General features: G+C 38.8%; 2 protein-coding genes across 2 annotated transcripts; both read right to left on the bottom strand.

The window, feature by feature from the left end:
• Nucleotides 1-1427: 1427 nt before the first annotated feature.
• On the bottom strand, nt 1428-17745 carry crtc1b (CREB regulated transcription coactivator 1b). The gene is made up of 14 exons (XM_079244480.1): nt 17614-17745; nt 13993-14109; nt 13351-13484; nt 12540-12593; nt 12238-12332; nt 10897-10982; nt 10776-10819; nt 9659-9882; nt 7581-7732; nt 7190-7420; nt 6350-6436; nt 4183-4269; nt 3928-4102; nt 1428-2674 (listed from the first exon to the last, which is right to left on the bottom strand). Exons 1-14 carry the CDS (start codon nt 17737-17739, stop codon nt 2463-2465), a joined length of 1824 nt encoding a protein of 607 aa, XP_079100606.1. The 5' UTR covers nt 17740-17745; the 3' UTR covers nt 1428-2462.
• A 1771-nt stretch (nt 17746-19516) lies between these two features.
• klhl26 (kelch-like family member 26) lies at nt 19517-24734 on the bottom strand. Its single transcript, XM_079244745.1, has 3 exons — nt 24610-24734; nt 22836-23018; nt 19517-22337 (listed from the first exon to the last, which is right to left on the bottom strand). The coding sequence occupies exons 1-3, from the start codon at nt 24657-24659 to the stop codon at nt 20756-20758; spliced, it is 1815 nt and encodes a 604-aa protein (XP_079100871.1). The 5' UTR covers nt 24660-24734; the 3' UTR covers nt 19517-20755.
• Nucleotides 24735-24967: the final 233 nt, after the last annotated feature.

Here is a 24967-nt window from a genome sequence, read left to right as displayed (position 1 = left end):
CTCGTTGATTGTCATGTCGCCACCACAACCCTCAGTTTCCCTCACTCATATAATCAAACTCATCTAAATTTTCTACAACAGATGAACATCCTGAAGATTTTCAAATACAATATAACGGTGAAAACTTTGTGGAGCCCTCTGGGTCCTCAAAGATCACCTTCCAGATTTTGGGGGCCTAAAAAACAAATAGGGGACAAAATTGATTAACTTCTATTGGCATCTGCACTATTGAAAAGGGCTCTTCCAAACCAAACATCTGCAGCACACAAAAACACCTGTACTGTTTAGAATAAATCTAGTTGAACTGGTGGAAAATGTTGGACTTTTCCTTTAAGGGTACTTTGTGGTATTACTTGCATAGGAATCACAGGTGTATTAAAGGCAAAGAAAACCGCTGATGGAGCTTTACAGCAGACAATGAACACAAGTTGCCCAACTGTGAAGGTGAAATCCAAACGTGATTCCTTTCACGAGGGGAATGGTGGGGGGCAGGACAGTCTTCCCATCAGCGCTTTAGTTGAGTAAAAACATCAGCACATGTGCGCACAAACATCACAATATACCAAAAATGATCCTACACAACTAGATTAGCCTCTCAGGGAAACTCTGACAAAAGGCTGAGGCAGACTTCTTGGCACTGAATGAAGTTACTGTTTATCCTGTCAGTTGTAAAGATGCACACATTTGGCAAACAGTCATTAAAATTGTAAACAATTTTGGATCAAGAAGTTCATACCAGTGATTATTACCAATACCTTTTCTATATTACTTGTGTACTCACAAGACTGAATGAAACAGCGCAGGTTTTAGTGTTGCTGAAACACTGCAGACAATACTTAATACATCAAAAACACTCGTATTCTTTCCTAAGAAGAACCTATAGTTACTATTTAATCTATCTTATCCATATGGTTTATATGGACATAATATGAAATGCTTTTTTATAAATTCTCATAAAATTTCTTCTTTGCATCTGAAAAATCAACCTTTGGAGGCATTGACACTGCTTTTCCATCAATCATTAACTCACAACTGATGTGTCAAAGGTCAGCTGCATTTTTGTTAGAGATTCCCTGTCAAGGAGCAAGAAACCTCCCCATAATTGCACTCCTTCTCAAATACTATAAACCTTCTGAACTTTCTCTTTTTTGCCCTACTCAAAAAAACAAAACAAAAACAACCAACAATTTGGTTATAAAGTGTACCGCTACAAAATACAGTACGTTGATTTGTCAAACCTTACACAACATGACCACAATTATCACTGACCAAGAATTCCTCTTAAATACAAGAAAATTTTACAATAAGTTACGAAAATACGTTATCACATCAGACACTTAAGTAGACCAGTAAGATGCTACTGTAAGGCAAAATCAGGTGATTTCACAGTGACGACTTAAAAAGATTAAGATTTTAGTGTTCTCTGGTTTAAAAACAAAGTGCCTTCCTTCATTAGGACGGACATCAGTCTCAATTTTGATGCATTTTTCTTGCGTTCTGGTTAAATAGGAATACCTGATAATTTTCTCAGAAAATGTTGCCTCCAGTGGACAAAGCCAACCCATTTCTGGAGCACACAGCCTTCTCTGAGGAGGTGCTAAAAACTGTGATATCTGGATTTGACTGTTGGGCTGCAGCACATCAACATCAGAGAATGGCACATCTAACACCAAAGAGCAACTATGGGGAGGTTTTACACTCCGTCATTAACCAAGTAACTTGACAAACACATCTATAAATATGTTAGCAATTAATAAATAGACAAAAATTACATCAGTGCATTTTCTTTTTTACACTACACCTACAGACTACAATTTGGCATCAAATTTAAGTCATGACATTGAATATAAAATCTTTAACCAAATAAATAAATGTATAAATACAAGAAACATAAAAACAGATAGTACAAGATGAAAATAACATTTGGTTGTCAAAAATAAAGCTCTGAGTGTGAGATAGAAAGCTGTTATGGTGTGATGGGATAACCTTTCTTTTCATTGCAGGGTAATGAGCAAACTGGCTATGTTTTGTTTTTTTCCCGCTCTTTCAGACATAGCCACAACAACAGGTATTGTGTCTTAGCAGCTTTCTGCTTCAAGCAAATATCAACTGAAGAAATAGTGGATATGAAAAGAAAAAAAAAGTCAAATGTGCATTTTTGGAATATACGTGGCATGTAATGAAACACTGTTAACACAGTAGGCTAGCGAAAGCACTGAACGACCAATCTCATTCAAAACGACGGCGAGCCCATTCCCCCCCAATGGCCACCAGATGTCTTTTTCCCTGTTATCTTTTGGTGGCGCATCGTTTCAAAGGGCTTCACGAAGTCGAGGGTGAGGTCGGACAGCTGGACAGCCATGCAACAAGGGAAAGGTTTCATCCTGCCCTTTATTTCTCTCCATTCACAAGTTAGTTTTTTTTTTTTTCTTCTTTGTTCCAGGCCAAAGTCAGTATGCAAGTTACAGCCTGTCCATCCTAAATGTGTCCTCAGTGGCAGGGTCAGTGAGCACCATGTCAGGGTCATTGAGCATGTGCAGACCGTCCAGGGTGAGAGGATCAATTTTCAGCTCATCCAAAGGAAACTGAGTGTCTGCATCAAAGCTGACGTCACCAACACCCGCCAGAGAGTTGGTCAGCTCTTTGGAGAGACTCGGTGGAGACTCACCTGTGACTGAAACACAGGACATTTGAGAAATGCAGGTGGGCTTTGAACACATTTTTAAGGATTCAAAGATAAACCTGAGGTCATATTGCTACAATTTCTTTTTTTTTTTTTTTTTTTACTTGCACCATTAACGGAATTATTCTAATGAAGAGTGAAGTTCACAGCATGAGGAGTCGGCACTGTTCAGCATTTAAGGAACACTAGTTTTTCCAAAAGTGCAAACAAATAAGAATCGTCTTCAATCAGCCACATATAACAGGCCCTGTCTCATAGTAAAATCCACAAACATGATAAAGGAAGCTATGTGGTCATACTGTAGTGATACAGGCTACTAGAACTCTCTAAGATCAAATTTTCATATGGCTGAAGTTTCCGCAGCTCATCAACGCCTCATTAATGCGTTCTCATGTAAATTAGTGCTATTAAAGCTTTCCTGGAAGAACCACACCTCCATTCAGATCTAACTTCCTCCTCAGGTCTCTGCTATAGGTTTTTAATGAGTTTGCTAAAAGAAATTATATTTGTTATTAAATACCATCATGTACACCCTTTTTAACTCTCTGATAGCAGGATGATTTTGATCAACAGCTGTCAGACTGATCAGCTCATATAACAGACAGAGAAGTTTCCTTCCACTGATCTGTGCCGTCAAATTTCAGCAGAGTAAAACTTCAGGGACTTCTAAACAATCTTGTTTTATTCTATGAAGTCTAGAAGTGGACATACGAGCAGTTATTGCACTCAAATCGATCTCTATGGCAATGTGTCCAGGTAAAGACACACGCACACAGGCAGCGCATGCACACACCACCTAAACAGATCAGAACTTTACACAACTCAGCTAATGCAAAAAAGCTTGTTCCTGCACCATAGTAAAGCCATTTTTACGGATATTTTTGGTGTAATGTATTACCCAAAAAAAGCTATATTGTCACGGTAACCTGTTACACTGAACACAACGAAGAGCTGGCAACAGTGTGACTGCTTGGAATAAACAAACAAACAGACAAACATGAATAACAATGGAAAAACAGCGTCCAACTCGGTGAATATGATGCTAAACCTTCCTGTTGCTTATCTGTGGAAATTTAAATCAACATGGAAAAGGACTAATATTGAAAAGAAATTACAGCGAGAAGACAGGTTTCCTTCATCCAAGGAGAACAAACAAATGCAAATGCGACTAAGCTGTCCAGCTGTGATAATTATAGCAGACACCATAAGTGTGTACATAGGTGAAATCACATCTGTTGGACTACCTGTAAGGATGATGTTGGGGATGTTGCCATGGGTACTGTAGTTGAGCTGCTGTGAGTCCTGTAGGCTACTCCCAGTGAGACCCATCATGGCTGCCTGTGTGTAGTTGAGTGTGGAGCACTGGTTATAAAGGTTGGAGGAGCTGATGGGACCTTCAATCATGTTGAACTGTTCAAGCTGAAATAATAGGATTATAATGTACAATCAGAAAGAAAATGTGAGAAAATCCCTTCTGTCCTGGGTACATTTAAGGCTACCTGGTGAGACAGAGCATTGGTCTGCCTGGACGCCAATTGCTGATCATAAAAGGAATCGCCAAATATGCTGCCCACCACAGGAATATGCTGGAGGGAGAGAGATGCAACACATTTCAGAACAAATGGCATGGAAGTGACTTTAATACAGAAAACTAAATTAGCAGAAAGGGAGGTTATCCAAGCCCACAAGCAAACATTTCAGCAATGAAGAAACAAAAGACACAAGCAAAATACAGTCACAACTTCAAGACTGAGCAGTGAATAAAAGCGTGTGGATCTCATGATTATGGCTGTCATGGCTAAGAAACAAAACAGTCATACAATATATGAACAATGAAGAATAATAAACACAATCTTTAATGCCTGGGTGTTAAATTTGAATTTAACACACATACACTTGATAGCTTTAAATAAAACTAAGACATAAAAACAATGAGCAGGAATGTGAACATGAAGTGTGATTTGAAAAGAAAACAACAGTGCTTTGCATCGGCCATGGCAGCCCAGTTCATGATGAAGCAAAATGTTATTGTTAAAGGGAAACTTTGGCATGTTTATCTTGGGTGTTACTCTGAGATCTGTCTCTGTCTCTATGGATAATGCTAACGCTAACCTCAACACCACCTTTGTGACATAAAACACTTCAGGAGGAATCTGATAACAGGGGTGGTGAATGAAAATTTGGAGTGGCTGACAGAAGATGTTTTTAAAAATTACATGAGTCACCACCATAGACTGTATATAAAAAGATGGATGTAGCCTCCATGATATCACCCATAGGTTTCTGAAAAGCTGAATGGAAGCTCGGTGGGCGGTTCCTACCATCGCCATCTCGGCAGAGGCAAGCGTGACGTTTCGCCCTGGAAAATATAAATATGGGCAAAGAGGTGGACCTGAGAGGGGAGCTGTGAGCGTCATGGTGGATGATTGACATTGAGCAAACTCCGAGCTTTCTGTAGCTAAGAGCTAACCGAGCTAACCCGGAGATAACAGGAGCTAACCAGCTAACAGAGGTAAGCGGGCTCAAGCTAAGTCATGTTGTTAACCGGCTAAAAACCGCGGTTGTTCTACATTTGTTTTACTTGAAGCGGGAGATCGGGTACCTGTCAATCAAAAGGACATATCCCTAAATATGCCGAATTTTGAGATTAAATTACTTTTAAACAGGCGAGTTAGAAAAAAAAAAACCCTCTCCTCCCCCACAGTTGTCATGAAGGTAAACCTGACCTAAATAACCGAAAATGGATTTTTGAACCAGGCTGTAAACATCTTTATTTTTGCTGTGAAGTTGGTCTTTTTAACATGGGAGTCTATGAGGATTCGCTCTGTTTTTCAGCCCCTAGTGGATGAAAGGGGAACTGCAGTTTTATGCACTTCCACATAGGCTTCACTTTTAACCACCGGAGGCTCCGTCCATCGTTTATATACGGTCTGTGGTCACTGTGTGAATGGTTTTATTAAACAGTGAAGTAGATCCCTGGTCAACCTTTTCCATCAGAAGTCTCTAAGTATCACACATGGCTTTATCCATGAAAGCTATGCTTTTTTTTTTAAATTAAGGCTCAATTTCTGTGTGAGTAATTGGTCTCTAATAGTATGATGCACAGAATTTGCAATAAATTGTAGACTTTTGGTTTATCCTGTATAAACAAACGAAGATGGACATAAGAGAACACAACAGACATAAAGCTGTTTCAAAAAAGGCTAAAATGTCATTCAGGAGGCAAAGAAGACTGTCAAATAAAATGCTGAATCTAATATATTTAGTATTTTGCACAAGGCACTTTTTTATAAATGATCTTTAAAAAACAACCACATTCTCAGCAGTGATAATTAAGTTTAGTTTCTGAAAAAAGATCATTTGTTTTTAAAAGGCAAAAAACACAACTTGAGCTAGTTGTGGTGAACACTGGGAAGACCTGAGGATTAAATGTTAAAATTTTAAAACTAACAAATGGTCAGAGCCTCCTTTTACAAACCATCAGCATGTTGTCATGCACACAGTGAGCAGTGGAAATAGTGATGAAGAAATGAGTTATGCAGTTGCTGACACGGAGTGGTTAACTGCTGATACACAAGATGAAAAGCAGCCTAACTACAAAGCCTTCCCCCAGAAGTGAAGCCCTTCTTCCCCAGACAGCAGCTAGCTCGGTGGGTGGGCTCTTACTTGAGGCGAGCCTCCGGGGGAGAAGCCTTGATTGGAGACTGGGGAGGTTGGAGACTGAGTGGCTGGTGAGCCAGTCTGATTGCGGTACTGTTGGAGGGAAGAGGGTTAGCTAGCACTATGCCTCATGCCTGTCACACACAAACCTTGAAGGATCAAAAACTACCATCCACAACCACAGTGGGAAAAATATGTGGCTGGTTATTTTTTCTATATTTAGGCTACACATCAATATCTTTACCTTTAACAGGCTGTTGTCTAATAGAGAATCACAGGAACTTTTCTCACCAAAAACAAGAATAAAATCCAAAACAGTGTGCCAGATGGCAAGAAGTATTTGTTGTTTTTATGAGCCAGAAAGGTACGTATTCACACCACCCGGGGCACATTCACACCATGGTAGTCCGGGGGAATCGGTTTTAAAGAGCAGGAAATTCTGAAACATGGTACTTTGTGACGAGCTGTACAACCTCTCTGTTGTTCACTGGACGGACCGTTTACATTCAGACTGCAAGCAAACTGCATCAGCATTCACTTGATGGGTCTCGATCCAAAACATCCGTTTAAACTGACCAGAGTTCACTTTTTTTGTCCACATCAGAGCCATACTGGGCATTTGCACTGCTCCAAACCAACTATACCATCTGTGGGTTTGTTATAGGGGACCAAAAAGTGCCTGTGTGAATGTGCCCCAAGAAAACCAGTGAGCAGAGTACATTAGCATGTACTCTGAATAGCTGAGGAATTATCTGAAAAAAGTGGCAAAACCAACAATAAGTAAAAGGATCCCAGTCATTTTAAAATCAGGCTAATGTGTCCACTTCAAGACTTCTTCTTTCTTACCGAGCTGATGCTCATGCTGGCAGTAGTCTGGCTGTCTGGAGAGGGGCTGCTTGCCGTAGGTGCAACAGAGCAGACCGGAGTTGGTAAAGCAATGAGCTGGATGCCATGAGGCAGGGCCTGCTGCTTCTGGAGGTCACTGATAAGCTGAGCCTGGGCCTGAGCGGTCAGCTGGTTGAAGAGAGGGTACTGGGCAAGCTGCTGTTCCAGGGTTAATGACTCCGCTGGCAGAGCCTACAGAAAAATGCACACAAACTAGTGAGGTATATCCTCCAACTCATAACGGTGTTTCACAATGATCACTTCCAATGTGGTGAATGACCACTCTGGATGTAAAAAAGAGGAAACAAATTACTATGAAGCTTCAGTTTTGGACAGCCCAGCAGATCCTCACCTGTGTAATATTGACAGGGGAAGAGAGAGTGGGTGACAGCTGCTGCGGAGACTGTTGAAGGTGGAGATCTGAGGTAAGGGTGAGTGGCACCACTGTTGGCTGCTGACGCTGTGCTGTTACAGTCATGGTAGACTGAGAGGAGGTGGGGATCCCTAAAGAGGAAAGAAAAGAACAAAAATAGATGAAGACATAAATGATTTTTACTCTCACTGTGTGAAGGGGCTAAGCCAATATTTTAAGCCACTGGAACGTTGAAGATCCGGATGTTTTGCTGACTCACTTTTACCTGGTGTGGGTGATGTTAATAAACTGTCCAGATGCTGCTAGTTACAGTTAAATGCCAATTTATTTTCCAGTTCATTTTCTATTATGTCCAGAAACAAACTGCATTCTGAGCATCAACACCGTGTTCCCGGCAAAGTGGTCAAAACAATTTCCTTTTCGGCCTAACACACACCCTACACACACTATTTTCTATTTCCTGTCTTATAGTGCAACACATGTACCAAATATATATATATATATATATATATATATATATATATATATATATATATATATATGTATATATGTATGTATGTGTATTTTAGGGGTGAGAAAACTGAATTGAAAATTCAGAAATTGGGATTTTTTGCTTCACAATTTTAAAATTAAATTTTTTGTTAAAAATACATATATTTTTATTCAAATATATCAAATTAGTCCACTATAAAATTTTTCTTATTTTTATTGTTTTTATTGATCATTTTACTTGTCTTCTTTGGCATTATAGCAGCAGAATGGTGGTCTGGCTACTTTTTTTTTTTTTAAATTTACAAAAATCAGCAATATTGAAGAATTGTGAGAATCACAATTTAAATCGAATCGGCACCCAAAAGCAGCCCAAAATCAGAATCGAATCGGGACAAAAGCATATCCTCACAGCCCTAAAATATAAGATATGGGCTTCAATTGGCCAATACACTGTAAATGCACTGACTCATTTAATTAGACAAAGGAAAACAGCAGGAAATACAAAATGATCTAAAGGTACACTTCCACAAATTCGTCCAAAATATTCATCTCCACATTTAGGATTATAAAATTTTGAAGTATAAGGTGAACTCTTGCTTTTAGACACTGCTGTGTCAAAAGTGGAGAAAGTCTTACTGCACGGCCTTATTGAAGTAAAAAACATTGTGGCACCTTCTGACCTTAAAACTCTGCTTTCCAGACTCATTTGAAGGCACAGTGACATTTTTTATGTGCACATCTGGAGCTGCTGTTGCCCAGCAGTGCCCCGAGGCTGAGGAACCTCACAATGTTTTTCTTCTGGGATGCTGTGTGATGTTACAGCATTGTTTCGTTTTACACAAACATGACAGGGATGCCATCAAAATATCCATTGTAGAGCTTTATAAACATTTACAAAAACAGCCGGGAAGGCCTGAATTGTTCCACGGTTCCAGGTTTCTACAGAGACGTACTATTTTTAGCAAGCAAACAGCCGGTTTGGGGTTGATGTCTTCTCTAGAAATAGGGATATTGCAAAAAAGGTAAAACACATCCAGTGGACAGAGAGGGGAATGCTGCACAAAATGAAGAGCAAGTTGGCAAGCTTACAGCAGCAGATGACATCGAGTGAGTCACACTAGGTGTTCCAATATGACAGGCAGTAAGTAATTGAGGCTTTGGAGCCAAACTGATCATCGGCTCTGAAAGGCTGAACACTCGGGAACCATGACAAAGCGTCCTGCAGCCTATTAATCCAGACTCTACACTCATGCCAACAACGCATGGGCTTACAGTCGAGTTGGTGATGCAAGAGTTAGCAACTGGCCTGGATTCACAGTTTAAAAAAATACTACTGATACAGTTTGGAGTGTTTGTCAGAAACAGTTTCCCTGTAATGATTTTAGGCTGTTTGCAGTAGAATCTATTATAGTTGACATCTGAGATAAGCAACGATGTTGCTTTAAAATTAAATGTCAGTGGCTGGCAAAAATCCAGTCCTTTGCATCCCTAGTTGACGACATGTTTTCGTCCTCGTTTTGCTGAATTGTCTTTCTAATTAATAAACATGAAATAGTGCTTCTTACCGTGGCTGGCAGCACTGATGCCCAAGTGGGTGAGGTTGGTGGTCAGGCTGCCTGTACTGTTGGCTGAGCTCAAGGAGGGGAAGGACACAGTGTCCTCAGGGTCCAGTGGAGTGGATAATGGAGGAGGGAACTGAATGTTAGTCAGATCAGGCAGCGAACCTCCAGTGTTGTGTGCAGCTGGGAGCACAGATGGGTTCAATTCCTGGTCCGGTGATGGAAATATACTAGAAAATACACAATCCATCTATCATATACAAAGGGTAACAACTCAGAACAAACCATATACACAAGTGTTTTGTTCACTAAAGGCATCAACATTTGCATTTGGTCAATTCTGACCCGACCATGTTGCATTCATATTCTTTTTAATTTTTTTTCTTTAAAGAATATGCTTTTAAAGTAGTAGCAGGTCATTAAAAAGACTCAAACATAACTTTTAAAGATCTTTTCCAGATAAAACTATCAATATGTAAAAAATTCAAAATGAAAAAGAAAAAATTAACAAAACTAAAATAAATCTGCCTCTTAAGCTCTTATATGATAGCAATAAAATCTAGACCCATTCTGATAAACATCTTTAAAACCATAAATACACATAAAGTGTGATGCTTTAAAAGATGCATAAAAGTATTTTGTAACTGGAAAGATATTTCTAATCTTCCACTTCAACTTGTGGTAATGATAAAATCCCAGATTCATGAAACATTAACACAGTATTTGTAGTGATTTGTAAAAAAAAAAAAAAAAACATTTGCTGTGGTACTAAAAAGGAAAAAACGAGGACTCTCAAAAACACGCACAAAAAAATAAAACACAGCCCACATGTCACGCCTTGCATCCATTGCCTCGTGTCTGAGTCCAACTATATCAATCCAAATTCATTTATAAAGCATTTTATAAATAAAAAAGTGGACCAAAGTGCTGTACAGAACAATAATGATCAGTCTAAATATCATAGTAATGGCTTGTCATTTGGAAAATTATCCTGGTTTACTGGAATAGCCTCACAGTAATGGAGGTAAATGTGCCTTTCCTGAACACTTGCAACCATTTTGAATTGTGACTTTTAGTGATGTAACTTGACAGAATAATAAAACAGTAAACTAAGAAAACTTACTTAATTCCTGGGACATCACATGTATTAGGTTTTGTTGTATCATCCTGAGAAGAAAATATAAACATGAGTTGCAATCATGGATAACAAGCAAACACTTCGGAGCCCTCAGTATCGCTGGTACCTTCTTGTCATCCCACAATTGTTCCTGTGGATCCTTGTCTGCATTTGACTCTGAATTCTCCGTCCCAGGTACCGTCAGCAGCAGCACTAATTATCAAAACACAAAACAAGGTTGCTTGCCTAGATGAAATACACAATCATTTAAAGAAATGTGTCATCAGTATCGGAGCCAGGCATGTAGAAGATAGTGGTGCCATTGACCAGATTCTTAAGAGTCTAAAAATATCTAAATGACCACCAGACTAGAGCTGCACAATGTTTGAGCATCATCATCGCAAACATGTGTGCAATAGTCACATCACATGCAATGAAGGAGGGCAAATTAACTTCATCTTCTCATCAATTTTAAGGGTACTTGACACACAAGTTTGTTTATTTCTAATGGCAATAAACAAACCTTTATGCTAAAACACAAGTCACGTTTGCACATTATAGACCAAAACATGTCCTCAGGACCGAGCACAATTAAAGCAAGCAGTAAAAGATAACCAGAAAAGCTCTCGATACAGACAAAAATCATACTTGTAACATTCACAAAAAAAAGTAAAATTAGTGCAGGCTATTTGTTAACAATGTGGCAGGAGTGCTGCATAACTTAAAGTATTATTCAAGTTGTGTATTGATAATCCCTGTATTTTTTTTTATTTTTTTTTTATATATGGCAATACATATCCCACAGAGTTAGAAAAATATCATGCACCTCTACACCACACGGACTGAATGGATGCCAGCTAACCTTGGAATCACTATGTATAAGAGTATCACACGTAACTGACATAATCAATGGATAATTAGACAGTCGATGGATAATCTGTTAATTATAGATTGTGCTCTCCAGGACATCCTGAGTCAGTTTCATTTAGACAGGTCACATTTCTGCAGCAAGCTGAGTGTAGTACCAGCATGCTGAAACACTTCTCTGGAGATCGGTATCCATTTACTTCATCAATATTTTACAATGAGTCTACTTCTATGTGGCATCAACCCTTTCATGCTATTTGAGGTTTGCCACATGGATTAACACATTACACATTAAAAAATAAAATAAGCTCTGTGTGTTTGTAACTGTCTCTCCGGGTACTCCGGCTTCCTCCCACCATCCAAAGACATGCATGTTAGGTTAATTGGTCACTCTAAATTGCCCCTAGGAGTGAGTGTGAGCGTGAGTGTGGTTGTCCGTCTCTGTGTGTGGCCCTGCGATGGACTGGCGAGCTGTCCAGGGTGTACCCTGCCTGTCGCCCAAAGCCGGCTGGGATAGGCTCCAGCTTCCCCGCGACCCTGAATTGGAATAAGCGGTTCGGAAAATGAATGAATGAATGTTTGTAACTGGATGCTCCTTTACCTCGTTTAGGCTGCAGCTCCTGTGATCCGCCTGAAAACACTTCCTGGGGCTTTGGATTCATGGCGCTCTGATGCAAGGCTGAGTCTGAATTTGTCCTGTATGTGTTAGTTGAAAATGAGAATCAGCAAAACCACGGCAAAATACCAGTGGAAGTATGCCAGTTTTCCAACACTATTTTTCACAGATCACACACCTATACTAAAATGGTTTTGTAATTATGTCGTTCAGCCTGTGGCTGTTGTGCTTGGTTGGATTCACACGACTGCACAAAGACCTGAAATGAGCAAAAGGAGGTGGCTTACCTTCTCCAGCTCGTGTCTGGAGGTGGGGAGAGGTAAACTGAGCTGTAAGGACAGCTGTCAATGTGATTGTAGTCAAGGGTAATAAGGTTGGAGAGATCAAAAAGCAGATCTTGGATAATCTGTATTTTCATCCCACTTGGCTGAACTCGCCCAACACCCGGCACACAAGCGGCACAGGTGTCCAAAGACTTGGATGTTTTCTAATCTAATAATGAAATCCATTTGGAAGCTTAATCCCAAGTGCAGCATACAGTACACACAGCACCATTCAATATCGGGTTGTCAAGCAACCAGTTTACTCATACACTGTTCAAAGTCTGTTCGCAGAACTGTAAAATGATACCGCTCTATCAACACATCTATGTTATGCATTAAGATGGCTCATGCCAGCTAGCGATTGACCTGGAACAAGTGAATGTAGAGGTATTTGTTCATTTGAAGGGATGTGCAGTCACTTTAATTATATATTTTTTAAAATATCGTCAAGCAAGTAATAAGACTACACAAAATATGGTAAAAATCTACAGAGAGCTTATTTAGGAAAATGAACCTGCTTTTGGCCAAGTGCACATGGAAAAATTAAATCTAAATATATAGCCAAAGTTGTTGTTAATACAGATTTTATCAGGTTTTTCTGCCTCAATTTTAAACCTGCGGGAGAATGAAAAAAGCTGGGCTAAGGATAATAGACTTGATTAATTCCTAAACTCAACACAAATTATTAAAAGACTAAAAAATATAAGGATTTCGAGTTCATATCAAACAAAAGTAAGAACAAAAACAAAACCTGATCCCCGCATGCTGCAATTAAAAGGATATTTGGCGACCATGTTTGTCAACAGAAAGCGGCCGGCGGTGAGGAGATGTGATGCGGTTCCGATCACGGTAAACGCGCTCCACCAGCCCATGATGCCTGGTTGTCCGACTGGTATCCAACACAGAGTTCTGAAGTGGAAACACCAGGAAAATGAACCCAGAAAAATAGCTACCTTACAGAGAAAAACTTCAAGGATAAATGGTGCAAATGTGTTTATTTCAAAATGAGTCAAGCCATGGGTGCCCCATATTGATGCCTGAGTTGGCAAATGTATTTAAAGATGGAAAGCCATGACAAGCAATGGTATACTTTTAAAATTTAGGAAGCAAATTACAGTGCTGGGAAAATCTTAAACTCTTTTCTTCCTCCACTCTGAAATCATCATAATAAAACATGGTGAAACATGCAGCCTTGACCAGCAAGTACTTTCTTAACATTTCCCTTTTGTCACAGCCAAAGAAAAGCTTGGAGACTCCAATAGCGTTTTATAAAAGGGAATGTCTGTTTTTAACCAATTTTTCACCAATACGTTAGACAACTGGATCCTGCGTGTTCAATATTCACCAACAGCCGACAAGGGTACACTGATCTATTACAAACGATTAAATTACCAGCCAAGAGAGGCTAAGGGCTCACCTGAAAAGGCAGGTCAATGTTGCCATTTCCAATCTGATTGACATTGGGCAGTGAGCCTCCATAGTACTGTCCACGATTCTGCCCTAGTTGCAAATACTGGGTCTTCTGTAACTGCAACTGTGCAAAGTAAAATTGCATGAAAGCATGAGTGAATGACTAATCCAACTTACAAAAATAAACAAAAAACAATAAGTTAATGAATGATGAATGAAGGATGCATGCAAGTCTACACTGGTGATATGCAAGTTTAATGATTCCATTAATTGACAGATGTGACATGGTGGGACAGGCAAAAGAGGATTTTCCATGATAAATACTCAAGGCACAGACGACACAAATAATAAAAATAAACTCAGCTAATGACAGTGAAACCTGATTAACAGTTGGTTTTATTAATTAGATTTCTCATGTAAAAACTTGGCTATTACTTAAACCACATGTCTTAACATGAACATCAGTCACAAAAAGTCATGTATGTTGCTAGGAAACACCAGGATGTCTTGTATACCAATAAAAAATTTGTACTACAGATATATGATGATCAGAAATAATGCAATGAATCAATGTCTGGGTGACAACATATAAAATAAATAGATAATTAGATAAATCAGGTAAAGACCATAAAACATTTTCCTCTTGCAGAAAATAATAAACAGTGAAGCTAAGGCGTACACCATTAAAGTACACTTCCATATAATTTCTAGGAATCAGATTCACAATTGTAAGGCATATTTCCGGCAGAGCAGACTTACAATAACAACTGATTGATTTTCCAAGTAAAAAATAAAAATTAAACAGTATATATGTTTTTTTTTTCTTTTAAATTATCAATATATGAAAACTCTACATAGTCAGTGGATATGTTGCAGGCAGCAAGAAACTTAATTTTTGGGGTATAGACTGCCTTATACTTTTTTTCTTTCAAAAAAAAAAATCCCTGATGGCCTTGTTTTATGCGAACTTTGGGTAATCTACTCAAAAATGTAGATTGTGTATTGTATATAGCAGAGATAATCCACTCTGGTTGGAGAATAATTGGATTTATATCAGGTGTATTGCATCAAAGAAACTTCTAAAACCTGAGTGACACTGGCCCAAGACTTTCGGAGCTGGTGATTCCTTGTATACCCTTGGCAGCAAAACACATTTAGACAATGCATTGGTTTATTTTCCTTTTTTTTTGTTCCATGGTATACATTTTATGACGGTAAGAACATTTAAGAAACACCAAACATATTGTAAGATTGGGGTGTCCAAACATCACAGGAAATGTACAAAAAAGTAAATAAGGCTACTTCAGGCATGGCTTGTATATCTTAATATGTCAAGGGAGGTGAATTAACTTGAGATGTGACAAGATTTTTGCACAAAACATTATAATAAAAAAAAAAAAATTACATATCATTTGAAAAGATCTGCATAGACAATTCAAGTATTCTTAGTATGCAGCTTTTTTTCTTTTCTTTTACAAAAGACAGAATTTTTTTTCTATGTGCTCCCCAGAAAAGCAATGGCTCTTAGCTGGGAATGTTAAAATTGACATTTTGATTTAAAAGAAGAAACATCACACTGAATAGGAGCGTCAAATTTTTAAAAAATTATGTTAAGTGGTTGTTGCTAAAGCTGAGCGTACCCAGTCCTTCTTCCATTGTGCCAGAGTTCAATCTTTATGGTCCCAAGCAAATTGAAGCCTTGTCCCTGGTTAGCCTCACTAATTAGTAATTTTCTTTCAGCTATGCAGCTTTTCAGTCCCAATCTATTGGGCTCCCTCGGCATTGTGGGTGTGTGTGGAAATGCTCTTAATTTTACTATTATAATACCCCTTAGTTCTACTGTTGTTTTTCTTCGATTTAAAATAATCAAATGTTTAAGTTATCACAGATCGCAATCATTCAGGGTCTTATTCCAACCACATCTCTTCCTTGAAGATGATGGTGATTCCACACTATCCTTTCAGTTTTTAATATGATGTTGGACAGTTATTGACCCAAAGTTAATCATTTCTGTAATCTCCTTGGATGTTTTCTCTGCTTCATGCATGCCAATGATTTTATCTTTTATAAACGGATTAAAAATTTCTCCACAACTATGTGATGTGTCCTTCCACATGGTTTAAGGAAAGGCTACCCATTAAATCAGTTAGGGTTAGATAACTTTTTGCCAGCTGCTGAAACATAATCATCCATGTACTAATTATCCAACAGGAGGCTTGTACCTATTTGCTTTGGTAAATCCAAGTGACTTTTTTCTGGCCAGGCATTTATATCAGATTTGTAATAACTCATAGAAAGCTTTTTTTTTTTTTTTTTTTTTAAATTACTCCCATCAAAAATATTGTGCATCCCTAAAATGACATAGAAAGCAGCTGCAAATCTTAATGATTGAGAAGCTGGACCAAGATAATTACTCTTTTCTAACCCTGTCTAAAATCACTAATAATCACCATTACAGTGATTTTATGCATTGATTTGTCAATTTACTAAGTTATTATATCAAAGTTAGTAGGGCTGTGACGATATGCTTTTGTCCTGATTCGATTCGATTCTGATTTTTTGGGTGCCAAATCAATTTAAATTGCAATTCTCAAAATTCTTCAATATTGCTGATTTTTGTAGATTAAAAACAAAATTTTCTTTTTTAATAAAACTTCTTTTTGCTAGTAATTTTTCTTGATTTCAGTTAGGAGAAAATAATCCAGTAGCCCGACCATCATTCTGTTGCCATGATGCCCAAAAAGACAAGTAAAAAGATCAATAAAGCCAATAAAAAATAAAAATGGATAAAAATCCATTTTTAATTGAAAAAAAAAAATCGACTTTAAAATTGTGAAACATAAAAATCTTGATATTTCAATTTGATTTTGCCACCCCTAAAAGTTAGTCTAAACAACTAATGCAGCAAACTAATCTATGGATCTAACCACTGAGGTATTATATTAATAGTAATGGATAAAAAAGTTGTCCATATTGACGCGCTTGGACCATATACAAACTGTACTTATTGCGACAGTAAAACAATGTCAAAGGAGCCAGTTTGTTACCGCAGGCTCTGTTTACTTAAAGCTTAACTATCAACTAATGTGACACGGATGTAACATCACCACAGGTAAATACCATAGACTGGTCTATGGTAAATACAGGATAGCTGATGGGGGCGGGGGGGATCCACAGCTGGAGAAGCTGCTTAACATCTGATTGGATAGCTAAGGCTCCCTTAGCACTTCCAAATACCCCAAATAGTGCTCCAGTTTAGTAAGTATCTGGTAACTCTCCGAACAGGTTGTCGTGGAGTGATTAAATGGTCCGTAAGCGGACGAAATGTGTGCAGCAGCAGCTGATAACCAGCCACAGACAAACAGCAGGTGCACATTATTCATAGCTGCAGCAAGCTAGCCAAGCAAATTACCGCTGCATGCGAGTTGTATGTTGTATCTGAGATAAATGCTGGCTGTTTCAACAACATGGGACCTCAGTTTGTGATGCTGTATAGCTGTAGCTAAAAATAGTAAAATGCCATAAAGCCACTTAGCAACCCATCATCGTTTATATTTATCTCCGCAGTGTTCCTTAATTGCCACACAGCGATGCAACAAACTGAAAAGCTTAAATGTTAAGGTCTTACCCGTGCAGCTCTAGTGATGTTCAGGTCTTTCATCACTTCTTCGAAAGCAGCCGTTTCTTCTGCCTGCTTCTGATTATGCAAAGCGATTTTTTCGCTAAATTTGCGAGGATTATTAGAGGACGCCATCTTTCCCTCTTCTTCTCAATGGAATGTTACGCTACGCTTCACGTTAGGGCCTTCCAGTGTCGTCATGACGTACGGTGGACGTGTCTATTAATGTTGCTTTCTACTTCAGCTGTTGCCAGAGTTTCAGGCAGGGTGAGTTTCAGATAAAATAAGAATCGCCACAGGGGGGTTTGTGCGCCCTAGATGCTTGCTATAAATAGTAACATGGATAAATAAATAAATGAGCATGGGTACTGTCTTGGAAATGAAATAAACATCCAGAAAAAACGTAAACAAACTGATTTGAAAAGCAAACATTTTTGCAAGACACTACTAAGAGACACGGATTTATTTTATGCATTGTTCACAGTGGTATAATATGTAACTACTTTTTAGTTTGTAATGTATCAATTCCTTTTCTCCTCAAAATGTATTAACAAAAACAAAAAAAACGTGTGTGTGTATATATATATATATATATATATATATATATATATATATATATATATATATATATATGTGTGTGTGTGTATTCCAGAAAACAGTATATTGATCTGAAATGATCAGATTCTTCTGTGATATTATTCATTGATGGGACTAAAAATACTAAAAAACAATCACATGTTCATAAATGAATCCAAGTCACTTTTTAATCTGTAGGAAAAAGGACATATGTCCTAGGATTTCAACTTAAAGCCAGCTTTACCTAGAAGTTGGCACAAACTCAACCAGAATAGATCTTTTTCAATTCTTCTGTTTGACAAGCACAAAAAAACCCACACATTTTGCATGTAATAAAAGAAAAAATATTATAGATTTAATTTAGAAACCTGTTCATTTTATCATCACATCTCTAACATAAATAGTTCAGTCTTTTATCTTATGAGCCATAAATGACCTCTTGGTTGAACATGAGGAACTGTTACACAAGGGATTAAAAGTAGTCCACTGTCACGCTACTGTAGTCACTGCATGAGTTTAGTGTATTTCAAATTTTATTGCACACGGTTGATCTTCATAAGTTTCCTGGAAGAGCAAAACAGATTAAAAGTATGACCTTCGCCTACTCCTCTACAGTTTGGCTACCAGCCTCAGGTACGTGTGGGTGATGCTGTCATCTATCTGTTGCAGTGGGCCCATTCGCACTTGGGTGCTTTTGGCATCATGGTGGGAAACACTTCTTTTTCCATGTCTCCAGTGCATTCAACACTGTCCTGTCACATTTGTCCGTGTGAGCAGTGCTCTATCTGGCAGGGTAGTGAGTGATGTAGGTGCTCCACAGAGAACTGTGATGTCACTCTTCCTGTTCATCTTGTACACCACATACTGGACACCAGTACATGCCACCTGCAGAAGTTCTCTAAAAAGTCTGCAGTGGCGAAGTGTATAGGTGGTGGACAGGATGGGAAATAAAGAACAAAACAAATTCAACGAGCTGGTCCTGTGTTTGGCTGCTGGTAGGAAACATCTGAGGCTGCGGACAAACTTATAGATAATCCTGACCAGCCTCTCCAACACACAATGGAGCTCCTAGTAAATAATGCAACATGAGATTTTTCCTGCCAGAGCATGTCAGACCTGGTTAACTTCACTTCCCTTTTCTACAAATATCACTGCACCTGTACGATGTTGAATCCTATATTTTTCCTAGTTATAGTTTAAAGGTACACCATATAACATTACATATTATTACATTATATTACACTGCAATTTCCCAGTATGGGATCTGTAAAGTACATCTGATTCAGTAGGCATAACCATACAATTCCTTTAAATATGAAAAAGTTTGACAAGGGTATATTTAAAACATCATGACCCTTTAATAAACAGAACAAAGTGACACAGCTGTATACATTCCCCTTTGACTTAAGCAGTTTTCATTGTATTGCACTTCAACAATATAGTGTGCTTTCACTTGTACAGGTAGAACAAGACAGTAAGGCAGACAGGAACATTTTTAAAGAGGGCTCATGTAGGTAGCCATGCTATAAAAAAAAATTAAGATTCTGGATTAACAAATAATTTTATAAAAAAAAATTGAACACCTGATGAACATGACTTTAAAAAGTGCAATAAATGATGAAAAAGAGTTCTTTGAGTGAACTACAGATTTGAGCATTTCCGCAGTTACATTTATAAAGATCATCCGTTATCTTAAATGTTACTGTAGTCGACACTGAATAACAATGCTTGTTTTCCAGGACATGAAGAACGCCACACACCAACATTGCAACAGACAAAATCAATTATTTATGCAGCTGCCATTAAGAGGTCGGCACTTCTATGTTATATTAACTCTGAAAAGTAAATTGAAAAACCGTATTGATGGGATTTTTAGCTCAGGAAACATACATAAGTTACAAATAACACAGTTAACACTATAAAAGACTCTAAATTATAAAGAATCTTTTTTATGCATTACTGAGTCTTGATATGTGGGTTGTGGATGAGTACATATGAGGAAACATACTTTGAGTAATATATCCATCAAGAATTAATACTTAAAATCACAACTGCACCAAACAAACTGTTGAATGTCAGACTTTAAACCTGTAGCATCTATTCAGATTTATGATAGGAGAAATCCATTTGTGCCTTTTTTAAATGTTAGCCAACAATACTAAATATTTTTGTAAAATAAAGTGCTATAAATGAGGAAATGCTACTCTAAAAGAGAAATCCTAAAACCATTTATTTCCAGTTCATTTTCTTGTGATCATCCATTTGACCAAAAAGCTGAGTGTACAAGAGTATTACGACTGCAGCGCTATCTGTACAAACATTAAATAAATCTGGTATGAACTGGTTAGATACTTTTCCCTCCTAGATGCAGCAGCATGTTGCTCAGCTGTCAGTGTTACCAAGTTAAATCAACACATGCTCCTGAGATTTAAAAAAGTCAATAAGTAAAAATTAATTTGTAGCTTTTCAGGTCATTCTCTCAAAAGTATACACATGATGTTCACACCTTGAGATGACTCAACGATTCACAGAAAGGGCACATGGAATAAAATGTTCACAGTTACAGGTCAGATGGTTAGCGCTGTGTAATAAGTTGTGGAAGTATAATCGGTGTACAAGCTATACCAGCAAAGGATTCTGGGAAGTGCAAATCCCTCTCCCACTCGTCTGTCTCTGTGTTGTAAACCTGAACAATGCTTGTTACATTATTTAGGTGCCAGTTATAACCTCCTACAATATAAATCTTACTGTTCAGCAAGCAGCAGCCTCCCTCAGATTGCCCTGCTCTCATAGGACTGACGGTGGTCCACTGGTCATTTTCTGGAATGTAATACTCAACAGCCAGCACGTCAAAACAACGATCCACATGGTCCATGCGACCACCCAGTGCATAAACCCGGTCCCGTATACTGATCATGGCATGCAGCACCCTGGGTTCATTCATGGGGGCTCTGAAATCCCACTGGTCTGATGCTGGGTCATAGCAGTGAAGAGATTTCTTGTCATCTAATGAGACACCATAACCACCTGAGACATACAGCTTTTCTCCACAGGGAGTGCCAGCATGACCCCAAAGCCTACGTTTTAACGGTTCCACTGAAGACCACTCATTCTTCTTTGGGCAGTAGCACTCTACTGAAGACAGACTCCCAGATCGATTTCGCCCACCCGTGGCATAAAGCTTTCCCTGCAATACGTTAAGCTGAAACTGGATCCGAGCCTCCTGTATGGACTGGATGCGGAGCCACTGGTTCAGATGAGGATCATAGCGGAAACAGCTGTCTATTGCCCCCTCGCCACTGCGGTACTGCAAGTGCTGTCCGCCAACAACATACACAAAGTTGTCGAGGACGGCAACACAAGCATGGCTGCACCCAATTTCCATCTCAGTCAGTTCTTTGAACTGGCGAGAAGCACCATCAGGGAGGTAGTACACCTTGGAGCTCACTGTGCGGTCATTGTCGGTGTATGGTGTCCCACCAAAGGTGATGAGCGATATAACGTCAGAGCGAATGAGAGTTCGCGGGGACTGCATTTCATGTTGTCGGAAGGGAAGGATCTGGTAATTGAAGGCCTCAAGGAGATACTGACGGCACAGAACATCCTCAACCATGAAGTCCACTTTCTGAACACTATCCACCAAATCTGAGGAACGCATGAGCGGGAAGCGCACGTGGCAGAGGACATTGCTGGCTTGTGCTCGGCGGGACTCATCATACTGGAGCCACCTGATAGCAGCATAGAAGAGGTTAATCTCACTACAATTCTTCAGCTTGTTGCTCTGAAGGAAGAAGATGAGGCGCTCCATGGGAATGTGTAAAAAGTCCTCCTCCTCTGCAATTTGGAGGAAGTGGCGAAAGGTGAAGGCATCCACTGACTCTTTGAGTGAAGACAAGCTGAAAGTGGTAGCCATCTGCCCAATGTGCAAGCAGGTCTCGACACTCATCGCTGACTTAAGGAACTCCTCGCACAGCTCAACAACAGGAACCATCTGGAGAAATACAGCAGCCCCGAGCACATCTTGAATACAGTCCAGGTCTAAAGTGACTTCTGAACTGTAGGCAAAGTCAATGATGTGCTTTAGTCCTCGGGCAGACAAGCCTTTCAGCTCAATTGTATCTTGGTTGGACTCCTTCATGCCCCCGGTAAACATAGCTCTGAAACAAAAAGGGTATGAACGTAAACTGCATGTCATTTCATAATAATTTAATAAATCCACCTTTTCTAAACACAGATTTAGAAATGCCACAGAAGACCCTGAAAGAATTGTCTAATGTGTAGATCACTGTTTAAGGTGTAAATGTTGACAGCATAAAAACATCTAGCTGCGCATCATTCTTCTCCATAATTACCTAGAAGTGTGTTTAATTCTTAGTGTTTTATATCTTCCTCACACTATTTATGGACTGCAGATTACAATAACTCATCATTGGAGCTCCTACAAATGCAAATTCAGTGAAATGCACAAACTTAAAAAAGAACTCTGTGTAATAAACATTTTTCCCCCCACCTGTGTATACCTAAAACCATTTCACAAAACAGTAAATAATATTTAAAATGTATTGTTTACTAAAACAGTTGCTCTAAATAAGATAATCGGCTAAGTGCTGCCGATTCAAAATGGGTCGGTGTAAACTTTCATGCTCCAGACTAACCTGAAGTAATCACTACAGGCGGCCAGCACTGCTTTATGGACCTGGAAGCGCTCCTCACTGACGGCCAGAACAACATCAAGTAGTTGACCCTGAGCCCGCAAAACCGACAAGCCCTGGAGGAGTGTGGTACTGTGGCTCGGGGCTGAGAAAGTACAGCGCAGGGTGCTATTCTTGTTAGCCATACTGGAAAGAGAAAAAAGGACTTGTCACAATTAGTGACTCAAGACATAGTGTCCCTTTTTTCAGATTAAATGCATATGTTCTAAAATTTACCTTCTCTACTGATGAACATATTTTCCAGTTACATCTAGAATTTATTTGATCCAGATGGCATGTGTCTAGACCAATAATATGTAGCTTTGCAGTGTCTGGTGACACATTGATGGAAATTTAATGTATTTTATAACTACTACTGGAGGAGATGCATTTTGTTGGTGTATGGGTCCTTTGCATTACTGAAAATGTGCCCATACTTTCAATGAAGACACAATTACAAGAAAAAAAGATGACAGCATTCATCGCAGACACTTGACAGATGAAAATAGGAAGCACAATCACAGATGAAAACACCACATGTTGGCCACCTGCAAAACAAAAACTAGATTTTCAGAATCACACACATATATTTTTATTTTATGATTTTTTAAATTTAATTAATTAATTTGCACGTTAGCTTAGAAATGTATGCCTTTGATAAAGCCTGTCTGGTCAGGGTGAATAATGTCATGGGATATTTTTTCAGTCCCTCTGGCTAAAACTTTGCTGATTATTTTCACATAAATAAAATTGAATGGTAACTAGATGGGAGTCCAGAGGCTTTTCCTGGTTTTAATGGTAATGTAATATTAGCTAAATTCATATTTGAAGGTATTTTTTGTCTTTCCTTTATTTCTAAAACAATGTTGTGAAATATTGGAGCCAGTGTTGTCCAGAATTATTTGTAGAATTCAGCTGGGTAACCATCTGGACCTGGTGCTTTATTTTTGGCCATGTGCTGAAGAGCTTCATGGAGCTCACTGACTGAAATAGGTGAATCTTAAGACATTTTGTTTTCAAGTTTTAATTTTGGAAGATTGATTCTCCTAAGTATTGTTCAATATTCCAGATTTGTTGCCATTTTCAAAGTTCGCCAAGTGAAGTTTTTGCACCAAGAATTGTGGTTTTTGATCGATTATTTCATTCTGCTCAAGTTTAGCTTTCTTTAAATTAAAAAAAAAAAAAACCTATATCAAAACAGGGGAAACATTCAAATGTAAACATCTGATACTATGTGTTTAAAAATAAATCAAAGAGGCTAATGCTTTTCCTGACATAATTTCTTAAATACTCAGAAACACTACCAGATATGCGGAACTGTTGTAATGAGACTGCTTCACAAGCAACTCCAGATCAGCTTTCATTAAGCAGGCATAAACTTGCACCCAATCATACAGAAAATATCGAAAGTGCATCCTAGCAAATGTAAGTGAAAGAATAATCACATTGCACAAAATCAATTTTAATCTCAATCAATGTGGATACACGTTTCTGTGGTTATAATGTGTTGAAGTTAACCTGTGAAAACACCACAAACAGTTCACATAAAAGACACCAGCAGTCGGTGCCTGGAGGCCTGAACTCCGCCTCGCTGTTTCCTGGATTGAAGAGGCTATCCTATAAATTTCATACACCCGCCTGGCCCTCGTCCAAAAGCCATTGACACTAACAAAACGGACACACTGTGGTACATTAACTAAACCGTGGATGAACATCACCACCAGCCTGGCTAACTCACCTGCTCTGCAAATTTTTCGAAGCGAAATCGCCTCCATCTGACTCCGCCATCTTCTAGCACAGCGCGCCACGCATCGAGCATCTTCATGAATGTTAGCAGGAGTTCGCCGGCATAACTAGCCTGTTGGATGGTTGTAAAGGTCTGGGAAACGGTCTGTTGTTTTGACAAGGATGGTGAACAGCTGTCTGAGTGGAGGACTATCGTGAACACGGTAATGACCTCTTCTTCTGCTGGATGTTCGTCTCGCGACCGGTTATATTGCTGGATTTAAGTCACGTGACCTGGAAGACTTGCGAAATTCAGATGGGGAGACTCGGCTTCAAAACAGCGCAGTGGGTGACATGGGGGGGGGGGGAAA

The sequence above is a fragment of the Telmatherina bonti genome (assembly GCF_933228915.1).
Source record: "Telmatherina bonti genome assembly, chromosome: 8".
In the NCBI taxonomy this organism is placed as follows: Eukaryota; Metazoa; Chordata; class Actinopteri; order Atheriniformes; family Telmatherinidae; genus Telmatherina; species Telmatherina bonti.
The sequence above is the reverse complement of the archived record's forward strand: the minus strand, read 5'-3'. Positions and strand labels throughout refer to the sequence as shown.

Bases quoted from the DNA above. Each gene is read 5' to 3' on its own strand.
- crtc1b (XM_079244480.1), bottom strand. From the start codon at position 17,739: ATGGCGTCCTCTAATAATCCTCGCAAATTTAGCGAAAAAATCGCTTTG. The intron at 10,820-10,896 runs GTACCAGCGATA...TTTTCTTCTCAG, and splicing joins AATTGTGGGATGACAAGAAG to GATGATACAACAAAACCTAA. The intron at 7,421-7,580 runs GTGAGGATCTGC...ATTTTTCTGTAG, and splicing joins CCCCTGTCAATATTACACAG to GCTCTGCCAGCGGAGTCATT.
- klhl26 (XM_079244745.1), bottom strand. From the start codon at position 24,659: ATGGCGGAGTCAGATGGAGGCGATTTCGCTTCGAAAAATTTGCAGAGC. The intron at 23,019-24,609 runs GTGAGTTAGCCA...TTCTCTTTCCAG, and splicing joins TCGAAAAATTTGCAGAGCAG to TATGGCTAACAAGAATAGCA. The intron at 22,338-22,835 runs GTTAGTCTGGAG...TTTTTGTTTCAG, and splicing joins GCCTGTAGTGATTACTTCAG to AGCTATGTTTACCGGGGGCA.